The sequence below is a fragment of the Ranitomeya imitator genome, chromosome 6 (genome assembly GCF_032444005.1).
Source record: "Ranitomeya imitator isolate aRanImi1 chromosome 6, aRanImi1.pri, whole genome shotgun sequence".
Taxonomy (NCBI): Eukaryota; Metazoa; Chordata; class Amphibia; order Anura; family Dendrobatidae; genus Ranitomeya; species Ranitomeya imitator.
The window spans coordinates 320,075,366-320,096,718 of NC_091287.1; the positions used below are offsets into that span (position 1 = coordinate 320,075,366).

A 21,353-nucleotide genomic window follows, 5' to 3' on the forward strand; every position below is an offset into this window, starting at 1 on the left:
GCACTATGCCTCATAAATAGTTTTTGACCACATATGGAATATTGGTGTACTCAGGAGAAATTGCACAACAAATTTTGGGGTCCATTTTCTCCTGTTATCCTTGTGAAAATGACAAAATTTGGGGCTAAAACAAAATTTTTGTGGGAAAATTATATATTTTTTTCATTTTCACAGTTCAATGTAGTAAAATTCTGGCGAAGCACCAGTAATAATAATAATCTTTATTTTTATATAGCACTAACATTCTGCAGCGCTTTACAGTTTGCACACATTATCATCGCTGTCCCCGATGGGGCTTACAATCTAGAATCCCTATCAGTATGTTATTTTTGGACCAGTGGATTCAAGGTGCTCAACACACATATAGATAAATTCCTTGAGGGGTGGTTTCCATTGTTTAGGTACGTCAGGAGCTCTGCAAACGCAACACGGCGTCCAGTATCTTTTTCAGACAATTGAGGGCTCCAAAATTCAAATGGCGCTGCTGCCCTTCTGAGCCCTGCCGTGTACCCAAACAGTAGTTTTCCACCACATGAGGCATCGGTGTACTCAGGAGAAATTACACAACAAATTTTATGGTGCATTTTCTCCTGTTGCCCTTGTGAAAACGCAGAGTTTGGGGCTAAAGTTAAATTTTTGTGGGAAAGATGTTCATTTTTTCCTTCCACACTGCTTTAGTTCCAGTGAAGCACATGAAGGGTTAATAAACTTCTTGAATGTGGTTGTGAGAAGTTTGGGGGGGTGCAGTGTTTAGAATTTTTATAAGTATTTTTTGACATATAGGGCCCTAGGACACTTAAAATGTGAGGCGGTCCCTGAAAAAAATTGGTTTTGTATATTTTGTAGGAATGATGAGAAATTGCTGGTCAACTTTTAACCCTTATAACTGCCTAACAAAGTTTAAGTGGTGTAAGGGCAAGAAAAATAAAATAAAGTTTAAAAATTGCACAATTTTCACAAAACTTCTGGTGTTTTCACAAATAAACGCGAGTCATATCGAACAAATATTACCACTATCATGAAGTACAATGTATCGTGAAGAAAAAAAAGTCTCAGAATCATAGGGATCCGTTGAAGCGTTCCAGAGTTATTATCATAAAGTGGCAGTGGTCAGAACTGAAAAATTTGGCCTGGTCATGAAAGTGAAAACTGGCGTTAAAAGGAGAGACGATTCGGTTGTCCAAATAAGGCTATGTGCACACGATGCGGATTTTGCTGTGGGTCCGCAGCAGTTTCCCATGAGTTTACATTACAATGTAAACCTATGGGAAGCAAAAAACACTGTGTACATGCTGCGGAAAAAAATGCGCGGAAACGCAGCGGTTTACATTCCACAGCATGTCACTTCTTTCTGCGGATTCCACAGCGGTTTTACACCTGCTCCAATAGAAAACCGCAGGTGTAAAACCGCAGTGAAATCCGCAAAAAAATCTGTAGCATTTTTGCCCTGCAGATTTATCAAATCCGCAGTGGACCATTCTACGTGTGCACATACCCTTACTGCAGGAGCTCTGTATTTTCAGAAATCATTGTCTGAATATGTAAATAAGAAGGCATATATCTCTTAATGAAAACCATGGATACAGTGTGCTGCGGACGCAGAAAGAAAGGGACCTTCCAGCTTGTTATCAGCGTACAATTCAAAAGCCTGTAATTCTCAGGTTCTGGGGTTGTATTAGTGCCTACGGGATGGGAAGCTTAACCATCTGAAAAGCCACCACCAACGCAGAGTATTTTAAACAGTATTTTAGACCAAAACATGCTCTGACCCAGACAACTATTCCAGGGAAGACCTTGCAAATTTCAGACTATGAAAGACCAGGCTAAACCACATACTGCATCCATCACAACAGCACGGCTTCACCGAAGAAGAGTATGGGTGATGACCTGGCTTCCTGTAGTCCAGACCTTTCATCAATAGAAAATAATTGCCATATTATGAAACACAAAAACAAATATGACCTCGAACTATTGAGGATCTAGAATACTACATCAGACAAGGATGGGACAACATTACTCTCCCAAACTCCTGCAGTTGTTCTAGTAACCTCCAGACTGTTCTAAAAAGAACAGGCGCTATACAATGGTAGACATGGCCCTGTCCTAACTTTTTTTTTTTTTATGACGTTTCTGCCATCAATTTCTAAATGTTTTTTTTTTTTCATAAACGAAATGGAAAACGGTCTACCTTTCGTCTTTTGATCGGTGTTCTGTTGTGCATAAATATGGCTATAAGAGATTTCCTAATCTCCGCATTGTTGCTTTATATAAATTATACACAGCATCCACACTTTTTTAGAATTGGGTTTGCACTTTAATTAAGAAAAACACACATTAAAGGGAACCTGTCGGCAGGATTGTGCTCAGTAACCTACAGACAGTGTCAGGTCGGCGCCGTTATTCTGATTACAATGATACCTGGGTTGATGAAATCTGTCTTGTGGTTGTTTCTTAATATTTATTTTCAGTTTGGAGTTAATGATAAGCTTGTGCCGTAGGGCGGGTCTGTTGGGGTGGTGTATGTGGTGCTCTGATTAGACATTGATAATGCAGACAGTGATCCCTCACTGACCTGCCCCAAAGTTTGCATAATGAATATACTAATGTGTGTATTTGAAAAAAAAACATGTCACTCAATATGGTGGTGCCTGCGCACTCTCTCTTATCGGTTAGTGTCTATTATCTTCCTGTGTTTCAAAGAAAAAAACAAAACAAAACACCACCATCAACATGGTGGCGGCATTGTGTTCCGGTAGCACTGTCGCCTGCTCCTTGTTGCTGCGGCCAAAAAAAAAAAAAACGTACACTTTCAGCAGGAGTTAAATACTACTGTGCATGCGCCACCTCTGGCGTCATTTTGTTGTAGTGTAAATTTTTATTTTTTATTTTTTAAATAAAAGTCAGAGAAGAAAAACAATAACCCATGAGCACAAGAGCCAGTAGGGCTACCACGATTATTCCTGTCTTGAGTGCAAAAAAAAAAAAGACCATTTTCCAGCTGTTCTGGTTTAGGAGCAAGAACAGGTATTCCTTTTAAGTCAAACTTTAAGACTCACCAGAGTGTACTTCTGACTCCTAGACAGCCGTCCGCTCTCCAGCTGGTACATGTAGAGGAACACTTCAGTCTTGGGTGTGGATTCATCGATGAAGCGAATAACCTCGAGAGCGTGGTGAACATCATCAAACTGTTCCTTCCTGTACACCCGCACTGCAGAGTGAGTCTCCTGGTGGGGTGGAAGGATTCCTTATATAGAAAAATAAAACAGAACTCAATTTAAAATGATCGTACAACGTAAAAGAAAAAAAAAATACATTTCCCTCCCATTTACCCTATGGGTTACACAATTTTAAATATATGACTCTTACAGACAAGTACAAATGTGTATTTTTTACTTTTTTTTCAGCCACTGTTAACCCCCTGGAGACTAACTTTTTGTATTGTGATATATGGTAAAATTTAACAACCGCCTACGTGTTTCATAACCGTACAGAGCAAAAATGGGAGCGTTCAGGTGACCACTGGCAACTTCGATAGGGTAGGGGGGGATGGGCGAGAACCATCTGAAAGGTACTATTTAAATATTGCTGTCAGTAATTGACAGCAGCATCTAAGGGGTTAAACAGCGGGCACTTAAGCAAGCCCCGATTGCTGCTCCATGAGAGCTGTATAACCGCCAGACTTCTTTTCTATGGAGCAAGCTCAGCTCCAGAGATTGCTCCATACATGAACATCTGACGTCTGCTGCACGCGTACTGTCGATGTCAGGAAAGGGTTATAAGATGAGTGATGCTAAAGCTGTGGCAGTTTCTATGTAGACGCGTAAAGGTGTCCTGATATAGGAAAGTGTCACCCAACATCTAACTAGGAATCAATGGCTGTGTTAAAAGGAGTTGTCAGGGCAACAGTTTACAGGCGGCCTGGAGCAGTAAACATTAAGTGATACTCGCCTACGGACACCTGAATCCAGCACAGGCCGCTCTGTGGTCTATGCTTACACAGAAAGGGCAGATGCTACCGTTCCATCAGCAACAGGACCACAGGCCGTGATTGGCTGCAGCCGTTAGGCAATTTGAGTAGTGCGCCATCAGATGTTTTATGATGATCCACTACTTGGACAACCCCTTCTTGATCTAAATGTTTGGCCCTGATAAACAAAACCAACCTATACTCGCCTCCCGTGCCGGCGGCGTTCCGCCAGTGTCAGCACTCGCAGTCCCGAGGCTCTCATGCAGAGCTGTGACAGGTCACCCTGGCATCATTGGCCCCGATTTCGGACAAATCGAACATGAAGAGGAAGTTCGGGCTGCAGCTGATTTGACTTCCTCTTCATGTTCTATTCGACAGGAGGCGGGGACAGTGACGCCAGCGCTGACTGGGCACCAGGGGTCACATGTCACAGCAACAACACGGCAGCCCCAGGGAGAGCAAGTGCCGACACAGTGGGAATGGCACCGGCACAGGAGGCGAGTATAAGATTAATTTGTATTGGGGCCAAACGTGGCGTGTGTCCACTACTTGGACAACTTCTTTAATGCATGTGTGTGATCTTCTTACTGAAATCTTCATCAGAAAATGGTATCAGTAGGGGGGTCAGGCAGCTGGAATAAGAAGATCTGACCAAGAGTGTCATGCTGCTGATAATCAGTAGGGGGTGGGCTTCTAGGACTGTAATGACCTGGTACATTCTCTCCAGAGCTGGAGGAGAAGCAATGCAGCCTCCACACTGTAGTGACGGCTGAGGATCGGGCACTGCGACACGTCACAAGGTAAAATACCCAAACATGCCTCATCAGATCAGGCATTTTATACATTTTTATGAGAAGGCGCTTCCGAAAGCATTTGCAAAATGTAAAACAAGCATAGCCTTAAAGGGGTGGTCCAACATACAAAGTAATTTTCACCCTAAATCTCTATTTAACACTTTAAATGACCGGAGCTTTTTTCAGTTTTTGTTTATCACTCCCCTCCTTCCCAGAGCCATAGCTTTTTTATTTTCCCGTCAATATGGCCAAGTGAGGGCTTATTTTTTTTAAATAAATAAAAAAAATTTGCGCAATTTTTCGATACCCATAGCGTCTCCATTTTTCGTGATCTCGGGTTGGGTGAGGGCTTATTTTTTGTGTGCTGAGCTGTCGTTTTTAATTACACCATTTTGGTGCAGAAACGATCTTTTGATCGCCCATTATTGCATTTTTAATCCAATGTTGCGACAACCCAAAAAAATTTACGGTAATTCCGGTGTTTTGACTCTTTTTTTTCTCGCTACGCGGTTTAGTGATCTGGTTAATCCTTTTTTTATTGATAGATTGGGCAATTCTAAATGCGACGATGCCAAATATGTGTAGGTTTGATTTTTTTTTTATTGTTTTATTTTGAATGGGGCAAAAAGGGGGTTATTTAAAAAAATATGAAAAAATATATATATATAAAAGTTTAAAACATTTTTTAAAAATTTTTGCCATGCTTCAATAGCTTCCATGGGAGGCTAGAAGCTGGCATAGCCTTATCGGCTTTGCTACATAGGAGCAATGCTCAGATCACTCCTATGTAGCTGAATTAGGCTACGTTCACATTTGCGTTGTGCGGTGCTGCGTCGGCGACGCAACGCATAACGCAAACCAAAATGCATGCAAAACGCATGCGTCCTTTTTTGGCATGATTTTGGACGCAAAAAAAAAAATGCAACTTGCTGCATCCTCTGCGCTCTGACGCGTACGCCAAAAAACAGGATTTTTGCTTGCTTACCGTAAAATCTGTTTCTTGAAGCCTCCATTGGGGGACACAGGAACCATGGGTGTATGCTGCTGCCACTAGGAGGCTGACACTATGCAAATAAAAAAGTTAGCTCCTCCTCTGCAGTATACACCCCACCGACTGGCATTATACTCTTCAGTTAGTGAGAAAGCAGTAGGAGATAAGTAGCAAGGTTGAAAACCATAACCACAAACTTGAGAACTGTAAACGTGAGAACAGTCATAGAACAGAAGAATTGGGAGGGAGCTGTGTCCCCCAATGGAGGCTTCAAGAAACAGATTTTACGGTAAGCAACCAAAAATCCTGTTTTCTTTATCGCCTCTCATTGGGGGACACAGGAACCATGGGACGTCCCAAAGCAGTCCCTAGGGCGGGAAAAACAGACTTCCATCAGGTCAGGGGACTCACCACTGCCGCCTGCAAGATCCTTCTGCCTAGGCTGGCGTCCGCAGAAGCGTAGGTATGGACCTTGTAAAATTTGGCGAACGTGTGGATGGAAGACCAAGTTGCCGCTTTGCAAAGCTGTTAGGCGGAAGCCCTGTGCTGCACCGCCCAGGAGGCGCCCACTGCCCGGGTAGAGTGAGCCTTAATCCCAGGAGGGGGCACTCTGTTCTTGACCCGGTAAGCCTCCAAAAATTGCCATTCTGATCCAGCGAGCAATAGTCGCTTTAGAAGTCGGCTGGCCTCTGCGCGTGCCATCAGGAATGACGAAAAAGGAATCCGTCTTCTGGAAAGTGGACGTTCTATCCCAGTAGATCCTCTCTGCCCTGACGAGGTCCAGCCTGTTCAACGATCACTCCAGGGGATGAGCCGGAGCTGGACAAAAGGAAGGTAGAACGATGACCTCGTTGAGGTGGAAAACCACCTTAGGAAGGCAGGAAGGCGGAGGCATGAAGACCGCCTTGTCCTGGTGAATGTCCAAGTACGGAGGTCAGCAGGACAGGGCCGCCAACTCGGAAAAGCGGCAGATAAAGGTGATGGCCACAAGAAAGGCCACCCTCAAAGATAGAACCGACAGGGGAAACTCCTTGAGAGGCTCAAAGGGGGAAACCCTCAGAACGTCCAGAACCAGGTTTAAATCCCATGAAACCACGGGGGCCCTGTACGGAGGGACAGCGTGGGCTACTCCTTGAAGGAAGGTCTTAACCTGTGGCCGAAAAGCTACAGTCTTCTGAAAGAGGATGGAAGACGCAGAGACCTGGCCCTTCCGGGAACTAAGAGCCAGGCCCGAATCCAGTCCTGCCTGAAGGAAGGCCAAAATGGAAGGCAGGGAAAAGGACATAGGTGAAAAGCAGTTGGACTAGCACCAACGAAGGTAAGCCTTCCAGGTACGATAGTAGATCCTGGAAGATGAAAGCTTCCGAGCCTGAATCACGGTGTGAATCACCCGGTCCAAAAGGCCGGACGCTCTTAGAACTGCGGTCTCAACAGCCACGCCGTCAAACTGAGCGACCGAGAATTCGGGTGGCAGATCGGACCCTGAGACAGCACATCGTGCCTGTTGGAAGGCGCCAGGGAGCGTCCGCAAGAAGATTGACGAGCTCCGCAAACCAAGCTCTCCTGGACCAATCCGGGGCGATCAGAATGACCGGCACCTTTTCCACTTTGATCTTTTTCAACAGTTTGGGAAGTAATGGAAGGGGTGGGAACAGGTAGGGCAGCACGAACTGTGACCCAGGAATGGCCAGAGCATTGACGCCCACTGCAAGAGGATCACGAGACCTGGAGATGAACTGCAGAATCTTCCTGTTCATTCAAGACGCCGAGAGATCCACGTCCGGAGTCCCCCATCGAAGAAAAAATCTTGATGGAAGACCTCCGGATGCAAAGACCATTCCCCTGCCGCGAGGCCCTCGCGGCTGAGGAAGTCGGCGGCCCAATTGTCCACGCCGGGGATATGCCCCGTGGATAACACCGGAGCCGTCGTCTCTGCCCAAAGCAGGATCTCGGATACCTCAGCAAGGGCCAAGGAGCACAGAGTCCCCCCCTTGATGGTTGACATATGCCACAGCGGTGGCGTTGTCAGTCTGGATCCGGATAGGCAGACCCCCTGAGAATCCTTTCCCAGTGGTGGAGGGACAGAAAAAGGTGGCCCGAATCTCGAGGACATTGATCGGCAGAGACGACCCCTGCGCCGACCAACGGCCCTGAACCGTGCGGTGGCGAAAAACCGCACCCCAGCCGAGGAGGCTGGCGTCCATCGTCACCACTTCCCAGGAACTGGAAAGAAGGACCTGCCCTGGGAGATGAGAGGTGACATCAGCCACCAGTTGAGAGACCGTTTGACCCGAGAAGAGTCGGATCGGACGGACCAGGGCGAAGACAGACCTGTCACACTGAGACAGAATGGCATGCTGAGAGGGTCGCGAATGAAATTGGGCGAAGGGAATCGCTTCCAATGATGATACCATCCTCCCCAGAACCTTCATGGCCGATCGGAGGGAGGGAGGCCGAGGACCCTGGAGCAAGCGTATGTCCCGACATAGAGAGGATCTCTTGTCTTTGGGAAGGAAGACTTTGGTCTAACAAATGTCGAAGAGCATGCCCAGAAAAATGATGCGCTGAGAAGGAATAAGGCAGGACTTCTTCCGGTTGACCAGCCACCCGAAACGGCTAGGGTGTCGAGAACGACGGACAGACTTTCGTGAGCCTGAGAAAAGGGCAGAGCCTTGATGAGGATGTCGTCGAGGAATGGAAAAAGGACCAGGCCTCTGACTCTGAAGATGGCCAACAGCGCCGCCATGATCTTCGTGAATACCCTTGGAGCGGTTGTGGGACCGAACGGCAGGGCAACGGATTGAAAATGTACCGGGAGCACCGCAAAGCGCAGGAATCGGTGACGTCCAGGAAATATCGGGACATGGAGGTAGGCGTCCTGAATATCTATGGAACACAGAAATTCTTGAGCCTGCATGGGAGCAATTATTGAACGAAGGGATTCCATCCCGAAGTGTCTCAGACGAACTCTCCTGTTCAGTAATCTGAGGTCCAGAATGGGGCGAACCTTGCCGTCTTTTTTTTTTTTTTTTTTTTTTTTTTGGTACCACAAAAAGGTTCAAGTAGAAACCTGTGAACCGTTCCTTTCCTGGGACGGGAACGATTTCCCCGGCTTTGAGAAGAGAAGCGATGGCTGCGAGGAAACCCGGAACTAGAGCGGGATCTCTGGGAGGTCGGGATTCGAAGAAACGATCCCGGGGTCGTGAAAACGAACTCTATCTTGTATCCCGAGGATACAACTTCCCTGACCCATGCATCCTCTACTGCGGAGGTGCAGACGTCCCTGAAAAAGAGAAGACGGCCACCCAACCTGGGAGGTGGGTTGGAGTCTTGTCAGAGTCATGCTGAGGTGGATCTTCCAGTCCTGGCCTGGAGGATCTACCCGGGGAGTAGCGAGGACGCCAGGACGGAGTGGGCCTAAAGGGCACCGCTTTCTTCTCTTGACGTGCCTGTGGACTCTGGTGCTGCTGAGAAAAGGAGGTTGGTGCCGTAAGGCGATTAAAAAGGCCGAAAAGACCAAAACTGCCGTCTAGGAGGAGGGCGACGAGGATTAGCCTGGGGGAGAGGGGACTTGTACCCCCGGTGGCGTCCTTAATGATTTGGTCCAGCTTGGAACCAAAGAGATGTGAGCCCTGAAAGGAGAGACTGGTGCGGGACTTTTTGGAACATAAGTCTGCCCCCCAGGCCTTGAGCCAAACGGTCCGGCGGATGGTAACGGCATTGCTGGACGCCTGAGCCGCACAAGACGCGGCATCCAGAGAGACGGAGACCAGGTATTCACTCGCTTGGGAAATCTGGATGGCAAACTCCGCCAGTTGCTCAGGAGGCGCTCTGTCCAGGATATCTCGACGGAGCTCTTTGGCCCATTTGGAAAGGGATTTCGAAACCCAGGTGGAAGCAAAAACTGGGCATTTGAAGCGGCTGCAGCTGCCTCAAAGGCTGACTTCGCAAAGGACTCTATAACTATCGTTAAAGTCCTTCAGGGCTGCTCCGCCGGACAGTGGAAGCACCGTGTTGGTGGAGAGCCTGGAAACGGGGATCCACCGAGGGGGAGACCGTCCAATTGGCAGTAAGTTCTGGAGAAAAACTTAGGTGGTATAGCCCGTCTAAACGAAACCGCCTGATCTGCGGGTTCCGTAGAGGGATCCATAATGCCACAGGTTTGGTTTATAGCTCCAATGAGATTCTGGACCATATCCCTCATGGTGGCGATTTGGTTAGAATCCAGCTCCGAAATGTCCTCCGAGGGCTCATCAGATAACGCCTCGCCTGATTCAGGGGAGAAGGATCGGGAGGACGCCGACCGCAGAGGAGGACCGTGTGGCGAGATGGAGCGAGAAGAGGACTCAGACCGATGTTCCTGTCTGGACCTTTTGCGGCTTATCAAGGAGGGCTCGGGCGGAGGCTCCTGCAACCCGCTGGCCACTGTGGGGGCTGCGGAGGTTTTGAGACACCCGCATTAGATCGGCCACCGATTGAGACAGAGAGAAAACCCAGCCTGGGATGGGGGTATCACTCTCAGGCGGACCGGCCGGAGGATCCTGGGCGGTGGGAACAATCGGGTTGCTGCAGGCCTGACAGAGCGGAGAGGCAGAAGAGGATGAAGTAGGAGGAAGAGAGCGGCCCCCTTTAGAGTTAGCCATTTTAGAGAGGTCCGTGAAGAAAATGCAAGAGGGTTAGACAGAGGGGAGTGTCAATCTGCAATTGCAGAACTACTCACGGCAGACGGATTGCGGAGTGAAGCTGACCAGCTTGATGCATGGACCTCTGGCGAGAAGTGGACCCTTAGGCAGGAGGGTGGAATGGCCTCCTGGCGCAATTTTGCCGATCTGCGACTGTCTTGTATCCTGTGTGGAGGAGAGGGCTCGTGGCTAGGGAGTCCCAAGATGGCGCTGGTGGGCAGGGAAAAGAGGCGGTGCCTCAGTGCAATTGTCGGGCGGGAGAAAAGCCCGCCCGATGAAAGAGGGAAGGGGGCGGAGCCCGCCACCGGAAGTAGGCCCGGGCAGAAGCCGGGGCCTAAATTAGGAATAGGAGACCGGCGGAGAAGGGCCACGGCGTAGGCACAGTGCGCCGCATGGAGGAAGCGATGCGGCAGGTGAGCGACCGTTAACAGCGGCCGCATGCCCAAGCAGTGTGGCGACCTGGCAGGCCGCCACGCTGAGGGAGAAGGAACGGCCGCTTACCGTGGCCGGATAGTAGTGGTGGAGAAATGCGGTGGCTGTCAGAGCCCCCGCGCTGATGAAAAAGAATGGCCGCTGTAGGAGCAGGGAGAACGCCGGGGGCCAAAGCGATGTGGCGGCTGGCAAAGCCGCCGCGCTCAGAGGAAAGGAACGGACGCTTACAGCGCCGGAGCAGGGAAGCCGCAGGGGCCCGAAGCGGTGTGGCACGGCCGCGCTTTTAAGGAGGCCGCTGAGAGCACAGCGCAGTGACAGATAGGAAGCGGCGCGGTAGTCCGAAAAGGCAGCCGCGCCGGAACTAGGAGAGAGGGCGGCCGCAGCCGAATAGGCGCGGCGGCTGGGAACAAATGTGACCCACATAATGAACCCCTTAACAGGCACCCCCTTTTTGAGGATACAGGGCCGCAGAAAAAAATAATAAATAAAAAATACTCACCTTAGACATCCCACGCCGGTACTAACCTGGAAAAAATGAGACGTCCAGGGAGCTGATGGACGTCCTCGTCTCCGCAACCGACAGGCTCTGGTGGGCGAGTGGGTGGGGGACGGAGCCAGGACCGAACTTCTAAGCACGCTGGTGTGCTAGGATCTTGGTCCTGGTGAGGGATCTATGAGGATACGGGGTGGCAGTACACGCCGTACTCATAGTCCGCATTGTGGGAGTACAGGTGTGACTGCTCACCCTGTATCCCTCCGGAAAAACCTGAAAAGAAACGACGCACATTGAGGTAGATAAGGGTCTAATGAAAGACCCGTGTCCACCTCCTACTGACACTAAGCTAAACTGAAGAGTATAATGCCAGTCGGTGGGGTGTATACTGCAGAGGAGGAGCTAACTTTTTTATTTGCATAGTGTCAGCCTCCTAGTGGCAGCAGCATACACCCATGGTTCCTGTGTCCCCCAATGAGAGGCGATAAAGAAAAGACGCATGCGTCACAAAACGCAATGCAACACATGTTCATGCGCCACTTATGTTAAATATAGGGGCGCATGACGCATGCGTCGCCGCGGCTGCGCCCGACGCAGCCCGGCAGAACGCAAACGTGAACGTAGCCTTACAGCATTGTTATGAGCGCCGACCACAAGGTGGCGCTCACAGCAATCTGGCATTAACAACCATAGAGGTCTTCATTAGACCTCTGGTTGTCATGCTGGCGCACCGCTGACCCCCCGATCACGTGACGGGGGTCAGTGATGCGCGAATTTCCGGCCAAATGGCCGGAAGCGCTAGTTAATTGCCGCTGTCAAAGTTTGACAGCGGCATTTAACTAGTTAATAGGTGCAGGCGGAACGCAATTCCACCCGCGCATATTGCGGGCACAGGTCAGCTGTTCAAAACAGCTGATATGTCCTGGGCTTTGATGCGGGCTCACCCCCGGAGCCTGCATCAAATAAGGGGTTCTGCCATTGGACATACTAATCCGTCCGATGGCACAAAGGGGTTAATGCCATAAACTAAACTATTTTCTAATATATTTGGATTAAAAATTCCCTAGCCTTCCCTAACTACACTAAACAGCTTTTTTTTTTATTTTTTTTTTAATTTTACGACTTCATTTTTTTGATTACGCTTCGTTTCAGAATCCCCAGTGCATGCTGGGATACTCAAAGCGTCATCAGGGGGCAAAGGCTGCGGTCACTGCCGTGGACCCTGCCCTTTCCCTGGAACAAAGTAGATTTTAATGTTTTAGGCAAGATAAGCAACCTGACAATGGAGGAGAGTGAGTGTGCAGGGTTAATTGAGGAGAGCTTGTGAGGTCCATGTCCAGCCACAATAGCTATTAAGACGGCTCTATAAAGAAGATAGAAAACAAGGCATGTGCCAGTAACTCATAGTAGTGCATTAAAGGGACACTGTCACCTGAATTTGGAGGGAGCAATCTTCAGCCATAGAGGCGGGGTTTTTGGGTGTTTGATTCACCCTTTCCTTACCCGCTGGCTGCAATATTGGATTGAAGTTCATTCTCTGTCCTCCGTAGTACGCGCCTGCACAAGGCAATCTTGCACAGCGCAGGTGTGTACTATGGAGAGAATGAACTTCAATCCAATATTGCAGCCAGCATGCAGCCAGCGGGTAAGGAAAGGGTGAATCAAACACCCAAAAACCCCGCCTCCATGGCTGAAGAGTGTTCCCTCCAAATTCAGGTGACAGTGTCCCTTTAAGAGGGTCATTCCCATCTCAGCCTTTCATGGTAACTCCAAGCACTGAAGGTGATACTACAGAGTCCGCCGAGGACCGCTAAGCCATGCTGGTTCCATACAGACAAATGGGAGTCATGGAAAAAGCGTAGTGTGCAGTGCCAACACCCATTCATTCCTATGGGAGCCACAGAACCAGCATGGCTCAGCGGCCCTCATGCGATTCTGCAGCTTCATCTCCAGTGGACGGAGTTACTCGTGTCTCAGCCACGAAGATCCCGTCGCAGGCTGAGATGGGAATAATCTTTTAACCCCAGAAATACTCAGCATCACACAGATCGCAACATCAATGTGGATAACAAAACGTTCTTATTCATTTGGAGACTGATTACCAAGAAGCACTTTCCATACAAGTATTCGGTACATGGATGGGAGGGGGAACCTCTGACAGAAGGTGCAAAGTTTCTCAATATCTGTGGAGAGAGGAAGAGGTTAAAAAAAAACAAACAACAAGTGTCACCCCACTGCTCAGATGTATTTTATCTCACACTTCTGGGTATTTACTACACCACTAGGGATGACTAGCTTTGGATAGCTCATTATGTGAATAGCTGCATCGGGAACCCGGATACCTGGAGCGCGCCGGCTGATCAGCTGTCCGGTGCCGCAGCTGCAGGTGTCGCGGCTGGTTCACTGTCACATGTATGGAGAGTCTGTGTGTTGTGACGGTCACACAGCCGTGACACATGCAGCCGATTATCGGGAGCGCTCCAGGTATCCGTGTAGATAAGGAGTTATCCAAAGCCATTCGCTCAGCCCTATACACCACGCATGGAACCGGTGACAGAAGCCTTTTTGCCTACTTCCACGTGAGGATAGTAAGGATTATCTGACACCCCAGAAACCATTTTGGTCTTTATCTGTCCTTATTCTGGAACGCCAGCTCCTTACCCCAGCGGTCATCCTTCAACAAGATCTCCAAGGATTTCTTCTCCTCCACACCACGAAATCCAACTTTTTCATAATACACAGAGCGGAAATTTCTCTGAGTGTCTTCGGCCATGTTTCATGCTAGAGAAGGAAATAATACATGAGATTACCAGGGAAAATGTTACAGCCCACACAGAGGCGACTCTGGTGCCAGCACTGGGATGAAGGCTTCAAGACCTGGAACTATGGGCAGTACTCAGAGACGGGTACGGTCAGAGGGCTACCCTTACACCATGCCACATGGTCCATTCTGTATGGACAGTTTATGCCCCTTAATGATAGCTGCAGCCCCAACATTAGATTACATATTCTATTACAATACAGGAAATATTGAAAAAGTTATTATGGGGAAAAATTGCCCAGGGCTGGCACCCATGTTACAGGGGACGGTACGGCGATAGCCCCCTTGTTACGGGGGACGGTACGGAGATGGCATCCTTGGTACGAGGATAGCACCCATGTTACAGGGGACGGTATGGCGATAGCACCCTTGTTACGGGGGACGGTACGGATATGGCATCCTTGGTACGGGGGACGGCACCCTTGGTACCGGGGACAGTACGAAGATAGCACCCTTGGTACAGGGGACAGTACGAGGATAGCACCCTTAGTACGGGGGACGGTAAGGGGATGGCACCCTTAGTACGGGGGACGGTACGGGGATGGCACCCTTAGTACGGGGGACGGTACGGGGATGGCACCCTTAGTACGGGGGACGGTACGGGGATGGCACCCTTGGTACGGGGGACGGTACGGGCATGGCACCCTTGGTACGGGGGACGGTACGGGGATGGCACCCTTGGTACGGGGGACGGTACGGGGATGGCACCCTTGGTACGGGGGACGGTACGGGGATGGCACCCTTGGTACGGGGGACGGTACGGGGATGGCACCTTTAGCTGGCACCCTATTACTGGAAATGTCTAGGGTTAGCGACACTGTATAATAGCAGCCTGACTATGGCTGGTGCATAATGGTGGGGAGCCTGTGCTGTCCACTGCTATGAAGTAGCCTTACTGTGGCTGGGGGGCATATTACCGGGGGGGGGGGGGGGACTGTGCTGTCCACTGCTATGGAGAAGCCTGACTGTGGCTGGGGGGGGCACATTACCGGGGGGGGGGGGGGGGGTGCTGTCCATTGCTATGGAGAAGCCTGACTGTGGCTGGGGGGCACATAACCAGGGGGGCTGTGCTGTACACTGCTATGGAGAAGCCTGACTGTGGCTGGGGGGCACATTACCAGGGGGGCTGTGCTGTACACTGCTATGGAGAAGCCAGACTGTGGATGGGGGGCACATTACCAGGGGGGGGCTGTGCTGTACACTGCTATGGAGAAGCCTGACTGTGGCTGGGGGGCACATTACCAGGGGGGGCTGTGCTGTACACTGCTATGGAGAAGCCAGACTGTGGATGGGGGGCACATTACCAGGGGGGGGCTGTGCTGTACACTGCTATGGAGAAGCCTGACTGTGGCTGGGGGGCACATTACCAGGGGGGCTGTGCTGTACACTGCTATGGAGAAGCCTGACTGTGGCTGGGGGGCACATTACCAGGGGGGGGGGCTGTGCTGTACACTGCTATGGAGAAGCCAGACTGTGGATGGGGGGCACATTACCAGGGGGGGGCTGTGCTGTACACTGCTATGGAGAAGCCTGACTGTGGCTGGGGGGCACATTACCAGGGGGGGCTGTGCTGTACACTGCTATGGAGAAGCCAGACTGTGGATGGGGGGCACATTACCAGGGGGGGGCTGTGCTGTACACTGCTATGGAGAAGCCTGACTGTGGCTGGGGGGCACATTACCAGGGGGGGCTGTGCTGTACACTGCTATGGAGAAGCCTGACTGTGGCTGGGGGGCACATTACCAGGGGGGCTGTGCTGTACACTGCTATGGAGAAGCCTGTGGCTGGGGGCACATTACCAGGGGGGGCTGTGCTGTACACTGCCATGGAGAAGCCTGACTGTGGCTGGGGGGCATATTACCAGGGGGGCTGTGCTGTACACTGCTATGGAGAAGCCAGACTGTGGATGGGGGGCACATTACCAGGGGGGGCTGTGCTGTACAGTGCTATGGAGAAGCCTGACTGTGGCTGGGGGGCACATTACCAGGGGGGCTGTGCTGTACACTGCTATGGAGAAGCCTGTGGCTGGGGGCACATTACCAGGGGGGGGCTGTGCTGTACACTGCTATGGAGAAGCCTGACTGTGGCTGGGGGGCACATTACCAGGGGGGGGCTGTGCTGTACACTGCTATGGAGAAGCCTGACTGTGGCTGGGGGGCACATTACCAGGGGGGGGGGATGTGCTGTACACTGCTATGGAGAAGCCTGACTGTGGATGGGGGGCACATTACCAGGGGGGGGCTGTGCTGTACACTGCTATGGAGAAGCCTGACTGTGGCTGGGGGGCACATTACCAGGGGGGGCTGTGCTGTACACTGCTATGGAGAAGCCTGACTGTGGCTGGGGGGCACATTACCAGGGGGGCTGTGCTGTACACTGCTACGGAGAAGCCTGTGGCTGGGGGCACATTACCAGGGGGGGCTGTGCTGTACACTGCCATGGAGAAGCCTGACTGTGGCTGGGGGGCATATTACCAGGGGGGCTGTGCTGTACACTGCTATGAAGAAGCCAGACTGTGGATGGGGGGCACATTACCAGGGGGGGCTGTGCTGTACACTGCTATGGAGAAGCCTGACTGTGGCTGGGGGGCACATTACCAGGGGGGCTGTGCTGTACACTGCTATGGAGAAGCCTGTGGCTGGGGGCACATTACCAGGGGGGGGCTGTGCTGTACACTGCTATGGAGAAGCCTGACTGTGGCTGGGGGGCACATTACCAGGGGGGGCTGTGCTGTACACTGCTATGGAGAAGCCTGACTGTGGCTGGGGGGCACATTACCAGGGGGGGGGATGTGCTGTACACTGCTATGGAGAAGCCTGACTGTGGATGGGGGGCACATTACCAGGGGGGGATGTGCTGTACACTGCTATGGAGAAGCCTGTGGCTGTGGGCACATTACCAGGGGGGCTGTGCTGTACACTGCTATGGGGAAGCCTGTGGCTGGGGGGCACATTACCAGGGGGGCTGTGCTGTACACTGCTATGGAGAAGCCTGTGGCTGTGGGCACAGTACCAGGGGGGCTGTGCTGTACACTGCTATGGAGAAGCCTGTGGCTGGGGGCACATTACCAGGGGGGCTGTGCTGTACACTGCTATGGAGAAGCCTGACTGTGGATGGGGGGCACATTACCAGGGGGGGGATGTGCTGTACACTGCTATGGAGAAGCCTGACTGTGGCTGGGGGGCACATTACCAGGGGGGCTGTGCTGTACACTGCTATGGAGAAGCCTGTGGCTGGGGGCACATTACCAGGGGGGGGGCTGTGCTGTACACTGCTATGGAGAAGCCTGACTGTGGCTGGGGGGCACATTACCAGGGGGGGGATGTGCTGTACACTGCTATGGAGAAGCCAGACTGTGGATGGGGGGGCACATTACCAGGGGGGGGGCTGTGCTGTACACTGCTATGGAGAAGCCTGACTGTGGATGGGGGGCACATTACCAGGGGGGGGGGGGGGGCTGTGCTGTCCACTGCTATGGAGAAGCCAGACTGTGGATGGGGGGCACATTACCCGGGGGGGGGGGCTGTGCTGTCCACTGCTATGGAGAAGCCTGTGGCTGGGGGGCACATTACCAGGGGGGCTGTGCTGTACACTGCTATGGAGAAGCCTGACTGTGGATGGGGGCACATTACCAGGGGGGGGGGGCTGTGCTGTACACTGCTATGGAGAAGCCAGACTGTGGATGGGGGGCACATTACCAGGGGGGGGCTGTGCTGTACACTGCTATGGAGAAGCCTGACTGTGGATGGGGAGCACATTACCAGGGGGGCTGTGCTGTACACTGCTATGGAGAAGCCAGACTGTGGCTGGGGGGCACATTACCAGGGGGGCTGTGCTGTACACTGCTATGGAGAAGCCTGACTGTGGATGGGGAGCACATTACCAGGGGGGCTGTGCTGTACACTGCTATGGAGAAGCCTGACTGTGGATGGGGGGCACATTACCAGGGGGGGGGGGCTGTGCTGTACACTGCCATGGAGAAGCCTGACTGTGGATGGGGAGCACATTACCAGGGGGGGGGGGGCTGTGCTGTACACTGCTATGGAGAAGCCTGTGGCTGGGGGGCACATTACCAGGGGGGCTGTGCTGTACACTGCTATGGAGAAGCCTGACTGTGGATGGGGGGCACATTACCAGGGGGGCTGTGCTGTACACTGCTATGGAGAAGCCTGACTGTGGATGGGGAGCACATTACCAGGGGGGCTGTGCTGTACACTGCTATGGAGAAGCCTGACTGTGGATGGGGGGCACATTACCAGGGGGGGGGGGGGCTGTGCTGTACACTGCCATGGAGAAGCCTGACTGTGGATGGGGAGCACATTACCAGGGGGGGGGGGGCTGTGCTGTACACTGCTATGGAGAAGCCTGTGGCTGGGGGGCACATTACCAGGGGGGCTGTGCTGTACACTGCTATGGAGAAGCCTGACTGTGGATGGGGGGCACATTACCAGGGGGGGGGCTGTGCTGTACACTGCTATGGAGAAGCCAGACTGTGGATGGGGGGCACATTACCAGGGGGGGGCTGTGCTGTACACTGCTATGGAGAAGCCTGACTGTGGATGGGGAGCACATTACCAGGGGGGCTGTGCTGTACACTGCTATGGAGAAGCCAGACTGTGGCTGGGGGGCACATTACCAGGGGGGGGGGGCTGTGCTTTACACTGCTATGGAGAAGCCTGACTGTGGATGGGGGGCACCAGGGGGGGGGGCTGTGCTGTACACTGCTATGGAGAAGCCTGACTGTGGATGGGGGGCACATTACCAGGGGGGGGGCTGTGCTGTACACTGCTATGGAGAAGCCTGACTGTGGATGGGGGGCACATTACCAGGGGGGGGGGGCTGTGCTGTACACTGCTATGGAGAAGCCTGACTGTGGATGGGGAGCACATTACCAGGGGGGCTGTGCTGTACACTGCTATGGAGAAGCCTGACTGTGGATGGGGGGCACATTACCAGGGGGGGGGGGGGGGCTGTGCTGTACACTGCTATGGAGAAGCCTGACTGTGGATGAGGAGCACATTACCAGGGGGGGGGGGGGGCTGTGCTGTACACTGCTATGGAGAAGCCTGTGGCTGGGGGGCACATTACCAGGGGGGCTGTGCTGTACACTGCTATGGAGAAGCCTGACTGTGGATGGGGGGCACATTACCAGGGGGGGGGGGCTGTGCTGTACACTGCTATGGAGAAGCCTGACTGTGGATGGGGAGCACATTACCAGGGGGGCTGTGCTGTACACTGCTATGGAGAAGCCAGACTGTGGCTGGGGGGCACATTACCAGGGGGGGGGGGGGGGCTGTGCTGTACACTGCTATGGAGAAGCCTGACTGTGGATGGGGGGCACCAGGGGGGGGGGCTGTGCTGTACACTGCTATGGAGAAGCCTGACTGTGGATGGGGGGCACATTACCAGGGGGGGGGGGGGGGGCTGTGCTGTACACTGCTATGGAGAAGCCTGACTGTGGATGGGGAGCACATTACCAGGGGGGCTGTGCTGTACACTGCTATGGAGAAGCCTGACTGTGGATGGGGGGCACATTACCGGGGGGGGGGGGGGGGGGGGCTGTGCTGTACACTGCTATGGAGAAGCCTGACTGTGGATGGGGGGCACCAGGGGGGGCTGTGCTGTACACTGCTATGGAGAAGTCTGACTGTGGATGGGGGGCACCAGGGGGGGGGGCTGTGCTGTACACTGCTATGGAGAAGCCAGACTGTGGATGGGGGGGCACATTACCAGGGGGGGGGGGGCTGTGCTGTACACTGCTATGGAGAAGCCTGACTGTGGATGGGGGGCACCAGGGGGGGGGGGGGCTGTGCTGTACACTGCTATGGAGAAGCCAGACTGTGGATGGGGGGGCACATTACCAGGGGGGGGGCTGTGCTGTACACTGCTATGGAGAAGCCTGACTGTGGATGGGGGGCACATTACCAGGGGGGGGGCTGTGCTGTACACTGCTATGGAGAAGTCTGACTGTGGATGGGGGGCACCGGGGGGGGGGGGGGGGGGGCTGTGCTGTACACTGCTATGGAGAAGCCAGACTGTGGATGGGGGGCACCGGGGGGGGGGGGGGGGCTGTGCTGTACACTGCTATGGAGAAGCCAGACTGGATGGGGGGGCACATTACCAGGGGGGGGGGGGCTGTGCTGTACACTGCTATGGAGAAGCCAGACTGTGGATGGGGGGCACCGGGGGGGGGGGGGGGCTGTGCTGTACACTGCTATGGAGAAGCCAGACTGGATGGGGGGGCACATTACCAGGGGGGGGGGGGCTGTGCTGTACACTGCTATGGAGAAGCCTGACTGTGGATGGGGGGCACCAGGGGGGGGGGCTGTGCTGTACACTGCTATGGAGAAGCCAGACTGTGGATGGGGGGGCACATTACCAGGGGGGGGGGCTGTGCTGTACACTGCTATGGAGAAGCCTGACTGTGGATGGGGGGCACCAGGGGGGGGGGGGGCTGTGCTGTACACTGCTATGGAGAAGCCAGACTGTGGATGGGGGGCACATTACCAGGGGGGGGGGGGGCTGTGCTGTACACTGCTATGGAGAAGCCTGACTGTGGCTGGGGGGCACATTACCAGGGGGCTGTGCTGTGCACTGCTTCGTCTGATAGTATACAGACATGGGTCACTCACAGCACTGTGGCCGCAGATGGCAGACAGGCACACGGCTCCGTTCTCAGCCCCTAGACATTCGCCGCCGCCTCCTCCTGCGTTTCACGCTGATGTTTACTTCCCGGATGGCAGACGGTGGCTGAGGAGGGACAAATCGCGGGGACGGGGTGAATGACGCTGCGGAGGAGCAGGGAGGGATTGGGTGAATGGACAGCAGCTGATATTGGCAGTGGTCACCAGGGAGATGGCCGACAGCTGGGCGGGCTTAGTGCGTGACCAACCAGAAACCACGCCCCTCCTCAGTATCGGCGCAGACACGTGCAGGTTTACCGTCTGCCTATTGGTTGGATCCTAGAAATGTCCTCAGCCCAGTGGAGAAGAGACCAGGAGGACACTGTGATAAGAGCAGACTGATAATTGTCACCGCTGCGCTCATCCGTAGCGACATTTTCTGTCAGTACTACCTGCTAACACTAGAGAGCGCTCATGTGCCAGTGATGGGCTAGTAAGGAGAACAGACACAATAGCTCTCACTGACCGTATGTGCACACGTTGCGGATCC

At 52.9% G+C, this 21,353-nt stretch overlaps 1 protein-coding gene across 2 annotated transcripts in view; it reads right to left on the bottom strand.

Annotated features, from left to right (window-relative positions):
* The window catches only part of TBC1D7 (TBC1 domain family member 7), a 40,809-nt gene extending 19,727 nt beyond the window's left edge, over positions 1-21,082 (bottom strand). Inside the window, exons 1-4 of one of the 2 annotated variants that reach the window (XM_069730804.1) lie at positions 20,813-21,082; positions 14,021-14,140; positions 13,462-13,542; positions 3,057-3,244 (exon numbers count right to left, since the gene is read on the bottom strand). In XM_069730804.1, the coding sequence (XP_069586905.1) occupies positions 3,057-3,244; positions 13,462-13,542; positions 14,021-14,132 (381 nt within the window). In that variant the 5' untranslated portion in view covers positions 14,133-14,140; positions 20,813-21,082. Of the gene's footprint in view, positions 1-3,056; positions 3,245-13,461; positions 13,543-14,020; positions 14,141-16,536; positions 16,565-20,812 lie in introns of those variants that run through there. The other variant, XM_069730805.1, reaches the window with a different exon arrangement.
* Positions 21,083-21,353: the final 271 nt, after the last annotated feature.